The following is a 13,881-nucleotide window of genomic DNA, read 5'->3' as shown; positions in this document are numbered from 1 at the left end:
TCTGACAGCCACATAAGCCATGGGAAAACTTCGACCAGGCACAAGGAATGTAAACTAATAAACAACTGGTCTAGCCAGGGTCGTGGCACTTGGTTTCTTCGTAAAAGGTTGCAACAGGTCATTATTTGCTTTTCTACCTCAAAATCCTAACCTATTCCTGAATAACTATAAACTTTGATTCGCAATCAAGAAACGGTCGTAATGGTGCTCGTGTGCTTAGTCGCTTGTATTGATTCATAAGGACTACTACTACTTTTCCTACATGGAAGCAAACCTATTAACGCCATGAGTCGCAAATGCCATCCCTAACCACTTATTTGCCCCTCATGTGAGGAGGAACCCACTTGCCAGCTGTTCGTGATGCAGGCTGAGATTCCGCTGGAGGAGCTGGAGACGGCTTTCGATCATCATCAGCACGGCCAGAGCCGCTTCGGTCCATAGGTGGCGCACCACCCCTGGGTGCGAAGCGAGGTGGAGGGGCGGAAGATCCAGTATCGGCTCCGCTACCACCGGCCGCCTGTTTAGCAGCCTCACGCTCTCGCCAACTGGGCTTGTTGCCAGCAAGGGCGATTCTGGGAGGACCGCCGGCAGATTGTCGGTCATTAGAATCGGACCTTTCGGCAGGAGGTGCCTCGCCAGCGTCACGGGCAGCCTCACGCTCTCTCCACTTGGCAGCGCCAAACACAGGTTTCCTGGCTTCGGAGGACTCTGTGCGCTCTGGTCCACGAGAGAAGCCAGTAGAGGCCTGAGCCTTCTCGGCCTTGCGGCGCGCCAGTGCTTCGTCCTCACGTCGTTGCTGAAGGGCAGCCTTCTCCAGTGTCTCTTGACGCTCCTTCTCTCGCTGCTCTTTGAGCTTGGCAAGCTCCTCCTTGCGAGCCTCATCACGGATGCGCTGCTCCTCCTTCTCACGGGCAGCGCGCTCTTCGGCCTCCCGAAGCTCACGCTCCTTCTCCTCACGCTCACGCTTCTCACGGAGACGTCGGTCGCGTACCTCCTTCTTACGTTGAGTGATCTGCTTCTCAAGCTCTCGCTCAGCGTCGCGGCGGCGCTTCTCGAACTCGTCACGGCGGCGCTCATGCAGGGAGTCACGGAACTCCTCGTACTGAGGTACCAGTCGGCTGAGTCGGTGCTTAAGCTCGACGCTCTCCTTGTGTTTGAGCTCAGCTTCCTTAAGCTTCTGAGTCTTCATTTGGTCGTAGATCTTGCGGTCTTCCTCAACTTGTTTGGCATAGTCCTCGGACAGCTTCTTGGATTCTTCCTTACGGAAAGCACGTTCAAGATGATCGAGGCGCTTACCAGTGATGCGGAGACGCTCGTTAACATCGTTCTTCTCACGCTCCAACTGAGCAAGCTTCATAGCACGTAAGCGGTTGCTGTCAAGGTTGTCAAGGTCCTCCAGATCGATATCGATAGCCTTGTCACCCATCTTGAGATCAGCGATCTGCTTCTTGAGCTCCTCCTTACGGACACGGTCACGCTCGGCCTTGAGTCGCTTGGCCTCGCGCTCCTTTTGCTCATTTTGAAGTCGCAGATCCTCAGCCTCCTGTAGAGCTTGCTCACGAAGTCTCTTCTGGCGGGCATTCTCCTTCTCCTTCTTGGCCTGGATCTCAGAAGCAACTTCCTTGCGCTTCTGGATAAGATCCTTTCGTGAGAGAATGGCAAGATGCTCCTCTTCGGCCCCAGCCTTGGCACGAGCGAGGGCAGCCTCGCGAGCCTCGGCACGGCTCTTGTTAAAGTTGGGGTCAACGTAGTGGCATGTAGTGTAGAGAGACTTGGCGAGACGAGTAAGCTGCGAGCGGACGATCTCAGAGGGGGTACTCTGGAGACGCTGAACAGTGCCGGTCTCGGACTCAGCAGAGCCAGCAGAGGATCCACCGTGGCTGGCCTTGGAGGAAGAGAAGACGTCGTTGTCGAAGCTCAAGACGCCGGTGGCGTGGGCCATGCGAACAGAAAGATCACCCTTCTTGTTACCGTTCATGATGAACTTCTCGATAGTGCCACGAGTAACCTGGTAAGGCTCAGGGAACTGGGCCAGGCTCTCAACAAAAGAAAGGTCAACAGTCTCGTAGACTTGGGAGAGCTGCTGGAACAGGCGAGTAAGGATAACCTGTTGGAGAGGGAGGATATATTTCTCCATCTCAGAGTCGGCGCCAATCTTGGTCAGAATGGGGGAGATCTTCTTGCAAATGGAGAGAGGGTGGAAGTCAACCTCGAGAATTTCGTAAAGCTCACGAATCTCGGGACGAGCACGCTGAAGCAGAGACTTGGACAGAGCATCACGGAAGAGTCTAGCGCGAGTAGGGGCTTGAGACATGCCAAGAAGGTGAGTCAGTCGAGAGTTCTTGTTCTTCCTGGCTTCGTCAAAGTCAACCATGGCACCACGAGATCGGCTGGTGCTGATAACGGGGATGGCCAGAGCGGAAAGCACGACAAAAGAGGCGGCCTTCTGGAGCTCGGCATCGGATACAGGTGGGTTGTCAGACTTTTTGCCCTGGCCGCTGGCGACCAGAATAGAGGACTGGCGGAGGAGAGTGTAGTACTTGGACCAAGCAGCGGCGTGGAACAGGTGGTTGCCTCCCACAAGGAAAATTCGAGTCAATTTCTCGTAGTAGTTTGCCATCATGACATTCTTAGGAGGTCGCTTGCTGAGGTTAAGAAGAGTATGGACATCCTCAACACTGCGGAAAGCCTCCTGCCAGAGTTCGAGTTCAACAGCGACGTTAAGCTGTTGGAAACGAGTCTCGAGATGTCGCTGCAGAGTGTCGGGGTCGCTCAGGTTGATAGCGTGCATCTGAGAAGAGTACTTGGCGGCGGTCTGGACATGGTTGCGGAGCAGCTCGCAAAGACGGCGGAACTCAGTCTTGCGGGTATACTTGAGACAGAAGTCGAATGCCTGTGTAGCGGTGCTCTGGTAAAGAATCTCGAGACGAGCGTTGTTTCGGAGGATATCGAGGACAGTTCGGTAGGCCTCCCAGAGGAACTTGAGCCAAGGGGTGACGATGGCTCGGTCAGTGCGGTCTCGGGACTGCTCGCCAGAGACGGTAGCGAGGAGGATAGACTCTGGGGTCTCGGTGGCTTCGAGATCGTCGATGTTGGAGGTGCCGGCAGTAGCGTCAATGCTCTCCTGCACTTCGTCGGCCTTTTGCTGGGCGGCGGTGACCTTCTCAACGGCGAGCTCAATGAACTTCTTCAAGACCAACTGTACATGCTTGTATTAGCGCCGAAATATCTCAATAGCGACTTGCGATTAGATCCAAGTTGTCATAGATATACGTACCTCGATGGTAGCAATATTTGTGTTTTGCGAAATGTTCTTGTATTGGTATAGAGCATCCTTGGCAAGCTTGCCCTTCTTCTGTTCGACGGAGAGCTCGACGAGGAGGAGCATTACGGGCTCCAGCGACATGATGGGAACATTTCGGGATCGCTTGTTGGTGATGTGCTCATGCAGCAGGGTCAAGGCAGCGGAGGCCTGACCGACACCGATGAGTTCATGGGCCCTCTTGAGAACATTCTCGGGCTTCTGGTGCGGCGGAGGAGGCTGTTGGAAAACTTCAAGTCAGCATCATGACGGATACAGTGTGGAGGAGGGGTAAGGCTTCAACGGAGATAGGGCTTGAGTCACGGCGGTGGGAACAAAGGAAGGTATTCACATACCATGCTGGGCAACCTCCTCTAGATATAACTTGACTAAGAGAGGAGAGTTGGTGATGATGATCCGAGATCGATCAGCCGGTGGGGAGAGAGAGCTGAGGAAATTCGACCGGCACTCGTGATGGTGTTGCAAGGCACCCTTCTTGTGATGAATTTTTCGTTTTTCGTGTGTGGCCGCTACAGCATGCGAGGAGGGGCTTTCACACGCTGAGTCAGCGGATGTGAAGTTGTGGCGGTGATTTACCGTCTGTGGCTGGTTGGATCTAAAAGCCACAATTCTTGTCGACAGGGTGATGATTTAGTTGGTCGCTTTGGAGCAGCTGGGAATCCAAAACAAGCGACATTGACGTCAATTATCCAGAAAGTGTTTCAGCGAAGTCGATAGGTACGCAAGTGAATCGTGAAGAAATTCAGAAGTTCTCAAGCCATCGTGAATCTTGAGAGAAAAGTTATCATTATGTGTGATGTACCTATGAAAAACATATCAATCAATATACTTACCCAGGCTGCTAGATAGAGGTGTGTTGTGTAAACCCAGCTCTCTTTGAGAGATGGTATATTTGATGTCAAAAGTATCACGGATTCCTATAGAAACTCGTATTTAAAACGGCACGCTAATCTGACTATTACTCGAGTGATTCACAAAAGGTCTCTGAGCAAGGTAGTTGGACGTCATTGTGTAAATGTGCTCTTAATGTCTGAGGTTCACATACCAATGTAATCCGTGGTCGCTGGCTACGATAAGGTTTGTTGCGAATCGGACTTGAATTTACACTTCGGTGCAACAATCTGAGAAGCAGCTATGATTGACGGGAAATACTATTTATTATAGAACTCACCTTCATACTTAATAAGATGACAGGAGCAGACATACGGAGTGTTATAGAAATGTGGGCATCTCTTCCGAAATTTAGGTTCGGAGATTCGAACTAATTTATCCTCATACATAGCACGATTGTCTACCTATCAAGACACGCCTATCAGTCACACCTCATGTGACATTCAACGTAGATAACTAAGGGTGACTCAGAACGCTAACCTCTGGCAACCCAGGAGAGAAATCTCTACTTATATGTCTTGTGTCGGGAGGTCAGTCAATATTTATCTTACTCATCAACAGGAGATATCCTTGACAATGGCGTCAGGTGGTCCCAGCTTGGCGTTGATCAATACTGTAATACCCTTGGGTAGGACTTAACCGAGCTTGGGACTTCGAGCTCATAAGAGAGTACGGATGCACACAACGGGCAGATGAGATGGTAACCTGGCCAGGGGTAGAACGCAGGTACATGGACCGCGGATCGTGTAAAAATGCCGAAGGCGTGAACTGGCTCGGACCACCTCGATACACGGAAGTCAAGACAGGTGCGAAGCAATCAGCTCATAAGCGGGACTAGCAACCGAGACACGTTGATACGGGGGAAGCGGAAGGCTAAGAGACCTGGAGCCGTTGGATAACAAGTAACATAACAAAAGCAATACTATGCATCTTGATACAGAATTGTTTCACTCTCTGGTGAGCACTTGCGGATGCTAAGTCCCAGCGCGAATGCAACAACTCGCAGTAATCCGAAACGGAGCATTGTACAGCAATCATCGTACAGGGCTACACAGCCCTTTCCTAGGCTACAACCCTGAGAATGAGAAAGGTATCGTGACCTGTCGGACTAAAGCCTTCTCGAGAGTTTTGTTGTGTTGCCAAGACGGGTCTCATCTTAATCACGACGCGAACCCCAGTAATTCCTGGTGGAGCTTTATTGGCTCTTCTTTAGCAGACAATCCTGTATTCTTAGCTAGCTTATTAGCATGTCATTTAAGGGCCTGGGTGTGATAAAAGAGGGAATATGAGAAACAAATCAAACGCATTGGCGGTTTTTGTTTCTGAAAGCAACTTTGGGCTTGTCAGAACATACCCGAGGCTTGAAAATGGATGTTTTCACTCATCAATTCCTGGGTGATGGTTTCTGCAAGGCACAGTCGATTGGAGACCCCCTAACCCGCAGGTTAAAGCAGCCCCTTTATGTATGCAGGCCGCTACTGCAGCGTTCCGAGAGCGGGAAGTGACAGAAACGGAGACTGTGGATGCCTCGACTCGAACATGATCTTCTCAAAGAAAAATGTGAATCGGTTTACAAAAAAAAAAAAAAAAAAAAAAAAGGCCGTGAACGGTTCGGATACTGGTTTCCTCGGCTCGAAGCTTGCACCAAGTGGCCGAGACGAGATCAAGAGCTTGGTCTTCGTCCCCTACCTACTGTGGGCAATCATTTGTTGTACTGTATAACATGTACCTGTGCCCTCACTTGAGATAATATACCTTTAGTCGACATGTCGTCTTTTCCAGGTTGTGCTTTTGGTGGCGGATCTTGTCATTTCTATCTATTGGCGAATAAATCTCGAGGACGATACGGATACATTGATTGTGGTTTCGCAGCGATCCTCTGGAAAGCTGAGTTGGGAATCTGGGATAGGCTGTTTGAAACATGCGTGTCATTATTATGTTAAGCTTGCTTTTGCTCTCAATATGAAATGACAACCTTGGTCAATCAACCATCTAGGCTTTCTTTTTTTTAACACCAGAAGCAACACAATTTACTCAAGCCCAACCCCAGCCACTGTAGACTTGACTAGGAGGGTTGCTGATTCAGGTTCCTCTCCTCACAATCTGAGAGGCAATATCAAGTGCCTGTAGCTTTGCAGCTAAAATGAGAAGCCTGGACGTAAACGGATTGGAGTCCTGATTTTGGGTCCAACGGGATTAGACAGCTCCGCAGCCCCGCTGACAACCAATGGCGCAAGCTTCTCGGCTCCTGGAGACTAAGACGATCAAGGGGATAAGGAGACGAGACAAATTTCATCAAATGCTGGAAATAGGACAGAAGAGTGAGCTCATCAGAGTTTCACTATTCTATTCATCGACAGTTAGTCATACAGATCCAACTTCATCATAAAGAAAAGAAGGACATTGAGTACCAACCACCTGGTCTGTGTGTTTGTGTTATGTTTTCATACATGTATGCTTCCTGCGAACAAACAATCAGCGTCCGAGCATATTGCACTCCTCTTATTATATACATCCATGGATTGCAGTAGCAATGAGAGCGTCCTTCCGCAAAAAGGGCCCCTAGCAAGGTTGTGCCCCCAGTTGCTGCCAGGGCTCCCGCAGTACACGAGCCATTCAGAAAATCCGTGCATCCAAGTAACTCAACCTCTAGACGAAAATCACTGGTCAATTCTCTACTGATGACCCCACCATTGGTTCTAACTAAATTCTGCTGGATTTGGACTAGGCCCGTGGGCTGCGGTTGTGGTAGCGGTAGGTAGGTAGGTACCTTCCATCACTCCAGGTCTCTAGCTCGGGGGGTTCCACTCAGTGAAGTGAGGTGCAGTTTCCCCCCCTACCAGGCTAACATCCCCCGGGTCCTTCCCATCACATTCTCCCGCTCCTGTTCTCTGCCACCAAACTTCATCAAACCTTACCTTCCTTACCTTTACCCATCCATTTCCACTTTCCCTGGCTTCGACGGACCCTTTTTTCTTCTTCCTTCACATACCCGTTTAACCCAAACATCAACCTCCGAATACCGTTCCGACCGTCGATCCTCTCGTTCTCGTCCGCATCTTCAGCTGCTTCGCAAGCTTTCAGCTCACTCAAAGTCATTCATTTGACTCGAGTCCGACTCTCCGTAAGTTATTTCTCAAGCAATCGATCCCGCCTCCCGCCATCAATCAGGGGCGAGCAACATTAGCATTCGCCTCTTCCGCGACCAGATCAACCACGAGTTTAACGGCACTTCTTCCACCAACCGCCTGTAATGGCATTGAACGGAAGAAATTCGATTGACCCGGAGCACGTTCATTTCCATTCCCTGGTCCGGTCTTTGTTCATGTCGCGACGATTTCATTACGCCTCGAAACCTAGACGAAATCGATTCCTCAGTTGACTAACTTTTGTTGATGACAGTTCTCAACGTGTTCACGCGCCTAATCGCCGTGATTCTTCCGTCAAATACCCTCATTTAATTCACCTCTGTACCCCGTTCCAAGATGCCTCAGTACACTTCTCGCGATGTCGGCGACCCTTCGCAGATCAAGAAGAACAAGCAGTCTATGGCTGATCTTAAGCTCCGACGGCTAACAGAGCTCAACAACCGCCTGCGCGAGGATCTTGAGCGAGAACGCATCCCCGTCAGCACAGCGTCAAAGAGGTATGTAAACAGTGTTGGCACAGAATTTGTCGCGTTTGATTACTCTTTCTTTTTGCAGTAACTAACCTCGCGACAGCATCATCGCTTACTGCAACGGCACTCGGGACTATATGGTTCCCTCCGTCTGGGGCGCTGTCCCCAAGGGCGAGGACCCCTATGCGCCGCAACAATCTGGTGGCTGCTGTGTGGTCATGTAATACCAGTCGCTGCAATTCTTTTTCTTCACTACGGATTACCAAAAATCAACTACTACGCAATGTCGACGATGATTCAGCGATTGGAGGAGGGCCGCAGTCAATTTTGATATGTTTTTGACGCATTTAAGGGGAGTAAATTAAGGAGATCCGAGTATGGGTTACTCGCACAACACAGGCGAAATGGGCCCTGGATACCGAAGCGCTTGCTAGCGACACGACAACGACATCCACGACAGTCATTTGGGGAAGCTGTCAGGAACAAACTGTCCCACTGACGAAGCGCCAGAAGGGGGGAAAGCCTACATATGATCCAGCTGTACCACAGGGACCCGGATCGAGATACCCCAAGATACCATTTGAGCGGGTCACAAAAGCCAACATCGAGAGAGCAAGGGGAACTATAGTTCAAGGTGATTTTAATTCTGTCTCGGCGCATGCCTCGCTTCTTCCAGCTGGATAGGACATGAGTGCTGCCACGAGACCGCAGAGGGGAGGTTGAAGCACCACCAAGGGGGTCTGGGTCTGGGCTCGAAGAAACGGTTAACGGATCGGGCTTTGCGCGAATGTAATAATTCCCAATTTTTTATTATCATTTTTTGTTATCATCTAGTTTCCATGTCGTGTACGTTTCCCAAGCCAATTTATACTTCTTGTCAATGAGTCGACGAGTTTAATTATTCCAATTTTCAACGTTTGTACTAGGCTTAATTACCTGTCTGCAATTGCTTGTCTTTGACTTGAATGTTGCCGTGAACTTTTCTTTATATGGCTTGCATATCAATTGCCCTGACTTGTCGTTTTCAACCATTATTCGCTACCTCCCTCTGTATTAGCATGACTTGACTCTGCTTGCGTTCATCCGACCCCACCCGATCCAACGTTCGTAGTTCAGTTCGATCAACCTCAGAGCGAGTCAAGTGGATCATCTGGGTCGAGCTCTCGACCAAGAGGCTTGCATCAATTACATCAGCTAATCAGCAACACTGTGTCTAAACCATCAACCCGCCCATTTCCTCATATCTATCTCTGTCTGTCTTCATATTTATTCCTGAATCTCTCCTCGATTCTCACCTGTCAAAACGGACATCGGGATCGCCGCTAGGGAAGCATTGAGTTGCTGCTATAGCCGAAACTCTGAACCCCAACGCCGCAGTCGCAAAGGAAATAAAAAGTCAAATCAGAGCCGGCTCAGCCAAGAAACAGACCACGACGTTCCCGGAACCGACTACATAGAAGCTAACAACCATCGATCGATACGAAAAGCATGGCCAGCCAAACACCTCTTCCCCGTGTCTCTATCCAATTTTGCACGCAGTGTAAATGGATGCTAAGAGCAGCATATGTAAGTTAGCTAACCCTGCCTCAACTAATGAGACATATAATATGGCATGCCCCATGAACAAAAGGCTGACATTCTTCAGTACGCTCAAGAATTACTGTCCACGTTCTCGACAGGCCTCGGCGAAGTCGCTCTCCAGCCCTCCACAGGCGGAACATTTATCGTTTCCATCACCCACCAGGCTCCGGGGGCAGAGACCGCCTCCACAAAAACTCTCTGGGACCGACGAGAAGATGGGGGCTTCCCCGAGACAAAGGAGCTCAAGAGGAGGGTAAGAGATGTCATTGAGCCGGAAAGGGATCTGGGCCATGTAGACAAGGATTACGGAAAGACGAAGGATGGGGGTAAGAATAATGATGATGCAGTGGAAGAGAAGACAGCCCAGGCCGAGGGGAAGAAGTGCGAGGACTGCCAATAACATGTTCATATCAGGAGTCGGTTTGAATGCCTTAACTTGAATTATGATGCCACAAGTGCGCAGTGACATTAAACAGGGCCAGTTGGGACCCAAAGCCTCATCGTTACTCGTGTATAAACAGGAGTACACCCGCTTACAGTTCCCAGGACAATGGGCAATACCAACTGTAGCGGTGGCTGGTTTCCATATACCAAGCACGTTCCTCCAGACTTGGACTCGGAAACAAAGGCGATTAACAAGACTCAGGAATATAGCGAAATCTCTTTTTAGCCCACAATTCATACAGCAATTAACATTTTCTATCCTCCTGGTCAACTTCCACCAGCTTCCAGATCACTCAGCAAAATCAAGCAAACGATGTCTCCTCCCTCATCAGACCCAGCCAAAAGCACAAAACGTATACAGAGGTTGCCTTTGAGCAACGAATAAGACCACACAAACCTCGTCCATGAAATGCAACATGACCGTTAAAACGCTCCCAGCCAGATTAACCGTCAATGGATTATCCTCCTCATCACAAGAAATAAAGTGAGAAATATATCACCTGCCTCCCGAACTGCGTTTGTCCACGGGCCAGCCTACGCGGAGCAGACATATGACATCAGATCGCCTGTCCCGTGGATCATATGCATGGAATCCGAGGACTGTGTGCAACTCAAAAAACAAGTCTTGTCAATGTTTTATCTGTGGAGCTAAGAAACAGCCGTTTGTCGTTATCAAGTTCGCATATAGGCATTAGAGACGATTCGGGTTTCGCAAAAATCAGCGTCGCGGTCCGGCGCCTCTTAAGTTCCGTCACCCTCCCAGTGAACCAACATTCCCTACCACCACAGGTGGCAAGGCTAGCTGCGAGACGGCGGAGATTGGGGGTGCGCTTCGATCGAGACAAGTCCCGAGTCGAGTCGTTCGTTCTTCGTCGCAGTGGTCATCCACGTCGGTCGAGGATGCGATCATTTAACGTCGTCCGAACCTGTTGAGCAAAAATTGTTGGCATAAATTCTTCATTTCTTAGACTTGGAAGGGGAGTTGGTTGGCGTGTTTCTGCTGCCACTCAGTTGAACATACTTTTGCTTCTTTTCAGCGGGTTTCAAGATCTGTTTGGGGGGGAATATTAGCATCCTCCGGGTCAAAACGATTGTTCTTGAAACTCACCTGGAAAGAACACAGCAAACTCTCGTCAACGCTCATCATAGCACCAGCATTGTCGAATTCACCGCAGTAGTTGGGCGCACTGAATAGTGTAACCAGCTGGCGCTTGGAGAAGAATTCGTAGCCATCCTCAACAACCTGGTGAGCTCGGCAAATAAGGTCCATATCATGTTTCTGGAGGAAACGCGAGACAACGTCAGGACCGAACGTGAAAGAGACACCCCGATCGTTTTCGCTCCATCCAGTAATGTCCTTATCGGGATCAGACCACAGAAGATCACAGAGAAGACCGCAGTCAGGAATCTGGGGTACGTCAGTATGAAATCCGAGGGGCAGTGCGCCTCATAGTTTGCACGAGGCAGAATGTACTCACATCAGTAGGGCGCATAACCCGGCGGATCTGCTCCATAGAGTTGAGATCAGGGCTCAGACCACCGTGCATGGTGAAAATCTTCTCGTCAATGATAGCAGCGATAGGAAGGCAGTTGAAGCAGTCGGTGAAGGTCTTCCACAGCTTGATGTTATAGCGACGCTTGCACTCGTCGTAGAATCCATAAATACGGTTGATAGAGGCGCACTCGTGGTTGCCTCGAAGGATGAAGAAGTTTTCGGGGTACTTGATCTTGTAGGCGAGGAGCAAGCAGATGGTCTCAAGAGATTGCTTTCCTCGGTCGACGTAATCACCAAGAAAGAGGTAGTTGGCCTCAGGAGGGAAGCCACCGTACTCGAAGAGTCGGAGAAGATCGTAGTACTGCCCGTGGATATCACCACAGATCTAAACAAGGCGCAAAAAGGCAGGTCAGCTCATTGATTCTCTTGGTTGCCCCATGTTCAATATAACGGTAAAGAAGTCGTCGTAGCATTCTCCAGTTGAAAAGGCCGAGTCACTAAAAACAGAAGAAAAAGACTTACCTTGATAGGAGCCTCAAGCTCAAGGAGGATAGGCTGAGAAATGAAGATCTCACGGGCCTTGGTGCAAAGGTATCGAATCTCAGCTTCAAGAAGCTGGACTTGCTTGCCAGGCCGGCTGCCTCGCACCTCGAGTAGGCGGTCGATTATGGAGTCGAGATCGACCTCGTGTTGGTCTGCCATTTCGAGAGTATTTGCTGGCGAGAGCGAGCCCGCGGTAGAAATGAGGGAGGGTCGCGTGGGGGAGGAGGAAGGCGGCAGTCAAGATCGCTAATCAGAACAACTGCGGGGGTAACTTGTCGAGTGGAATATGATAGCAGATGGATAGATGCACCTCACAAAAAACCTGGCCGAGTCAGCCGGTGAAACCGGAGAAGCAATAAGGTACAAGATAAAGAGAGACGGAGGAAAAAGACAAATGGAAGTGAAAAAATTGTCTCCAAACTCGCAAAACGCCTTGACCGACACAAAGCGTGAAAATTTGACGATGGATATTGAGGCAAAAGATGGGTTGTGTTGCGATGGTGGAAACAGCAAGGAGAGCCCAGAAAATTTGGAGGGGAGAAGCCAGACAAGGTGCGTAGGTAGTGCGGGAGGGGAACAAGAGGGGAGACGAGACGAGACGGCGCGGCGAGCCAGCGAGAGAGCAATGAATGAATGGGGCGCACCAAATGGAAACTTACCCGTGAAGGGATCACGTCTCTCTATCAGCGAGAGGCTTTGTTGTAGCTGCGGAAGCTTTCGAGAGCTGAAAGCGAATCGAGCAGAGGAGCGAATCAAGCAGATTGTCGATATTGAATTGAATTGCAAAGCAATCAGATCACGTCAAATACAGGGACAAGAACAGTCGTCGTCGTGGTTGCCGCAGTGGGCCACCGACTTTGGTTGTTGATAACTGTACCAGAAAGAGACGTAGGTACAGGGCGTCAGAAAATGGGGGCAAGCCAGAGAGGAGAATAGAACAAAACACCGTCAACGCGAGTTTTTGTTATTATCCTCGTCCGAGATAATAGGTATGCGTCAACAAATATGTGACGCTTCGTCGCCTTTGTACAATAAACAGGTCAAGAGTAGCAAACAGGCCACTCGATCGTCTTTTCTTTTTCTTTTGAAGATGAGAAGTAATGTTCTCGTCGTCGTACTGTCGTCGTCTTGTATTGTATTTGTGTTGGGGCAGCCAAGCGGGCGCGCGATCAGTGAATTTGGAGTCGGTTTTTTTAGGACGGACACGGTGGTTCGTCGGTCGTCGTCTGGGGCCAAAGTAAATGGCGGAGCAGGGTTAATCAAAGCAGCTCTTCACGAAGATGGGCAGCTTGGAATATATTCGCAGAGCGTGTTGGCGATGGGCTAACACGGTGATAAACGTAAGGTAACGTCTTCGTCTCGGTCGTCGTCGGGTTGAGTTTGAAGGGTTGAAGGTTTTCTCAGAACGGAAGGGGGAGGGGGATATTTTTTTCACCTACTACTACCCATCCAGTCCAGTCCATCGTCTCTACTAAGGCCCTCGTCACCACCACCTTACGGATACCACCAAAAAGCAAACTGCGAGCTAGAGCCATCCACTACAAGAAAAAAAAAAGCCCAGACCTTCTGTAGTACCCGCGTTTGGGGCTGCCTGCGACGGTACCTGCCTTGGCTCAAAGGACGCTAGTACAGGGCCCGAGGATTGGATATGAGCTGGAATGGGACTCGGGAGCTTTCTGGGGATGCGACTACAGGGATGGCAACGCTGCTGGGACTGCTGAGCTGTAGCCAGCTTCTAGTGGGAGGCCGCTATAATTGAGCCCGGTCCATTGACTCTCGGAGCTGTCTGGGCACCTCTTTCTATACATACCTTAAGCAAGGTTTGATTCATCCTACAGTATGGCTATCTTCACATCAAAGTCACCTCATGAAAGCTTGGCTCTCTCGACAATCAAGCAAACGTACATGCGACAACAAGAGACTGGAACGTAACTCATCTTGCGACTTCAGAGTCCCTCCACAGTTGCTTCGTCAGTAGCTGTATGT

The 13,881-nt window shown here is 50.0% G+C and overlaps 4 protein-coding genes across 4 annotated transcripts; 2 read left to right on the top strand and 2 right to left on the bottom strand.

Moving 5' to 3' along the window:
• Window positions 1-102: 102 nt before the first annotated feature.
• EDB82DRAFT_448128 (uncharacterized protein) lies at window positions 103-3,801 on the bottom strand. Its single transcript, XM_025727248.2, has 3 exons — window positions 3,658-3,801; window positions 3,278-3,541; window positions 103-3,199 (listed from the first exon to the last, which is right to left on the bottom strand). The coding sequence occupies exons 1-3, from the start codon at window positions 3,658-3,660 to the stop codon at window positions 314-316; spliced, it is 3,153 nt and encodes a 1,050-aa protein (XP_025581733.1). The 5' UTR covers window positions 3,661-3,801; the 3' UTR covers window positions 103-313.
• A 3,647-nt stretch (window positions 3,802-7,448) lies between these two features.
• EDB82DRAFT_234225 (GGL domain-containing protein) lies at window positions 7,449-8,105 on the top strand. The gene is made up of 3 exons (XM_025727246.2): window positions 7,449-7,501; window positions 7,616-7,859; window positions 7,936-8,105. Exons 2-3 carry the CDS (start codon window positions 7,699-7,701, stop codon window positions 8,054-8,056), a joined length of 282 nt encoding a protein of 93 aa, XP_025581731.1. The 5' UTR covers window positions 7,449-7,501; window positions 7,616-7,698; the 3' UTR covers window positions 8,057-8,105.
• A 1,215-nt stretch (window positions 8,106-9,320) lies between these two features.
• EDB82DRAFT_477411 (Rdx family-domain-containing protein) lies at window positions 9,321-9,813 on the top strand (the record flags this gene model as incomplete). The annotated part of the gene is made up of 2 exons (XM_025727244.2): window positions 9,321-9,398; window positions 9,478-9,813. The coding sequence occupies 2 exons, from the start codon at window positions 9,321-9,323 to the stop codon at window positions 9,811-9,813; spliced, it is 414 nt and encodes a 137-aa protein (XP_025581730.1).
• Window positions 9,814-10,814: 1,001 nt separating this feature from the next.
• Window positions 10,815-12,054, bottom strand: EDB82DRAFT_434597 (Metallo-dependent phosphatase-like protein; the record flags this gene model as incomplete). Its single annotated transcript, XM_025727243.2, has 4 exons — window positions 10,815-10,907; window positions 10,966-11,265; window positions 11,336-11,737; window positions 11,875-12,054. The coding sequence occupies 4 exons, from the start codon at window positions 12,052-12,054 to the stop codon at window positions 10,815-10,817; spliced, it is 975 nt and encodes a 324-aa protein (XP_025581729.2).
• Window positions 12,055-13,881: the final 1,827 nt, after the last annotated feature.

Source organism: Fusarium venenatum (genome assembly GCF_020744135.1).
Source record: "Fusarium venenatum strain MPI-CAGE-CH-0201 chromosome Unknown EDB82scaffold_3, whole genome shotgun sequence".
Lineage (NCBI taxonomy): Eukaryota > Fungi > Ascomycota > Sordariomycetes > Hypocreales > Nectriaceae > Fusarium > Fusarium venenatum.
Note: the sequence above shows the minus strand (reverse complement) of the source record. Positions and strands in the feature narration are given on the sequence as shown.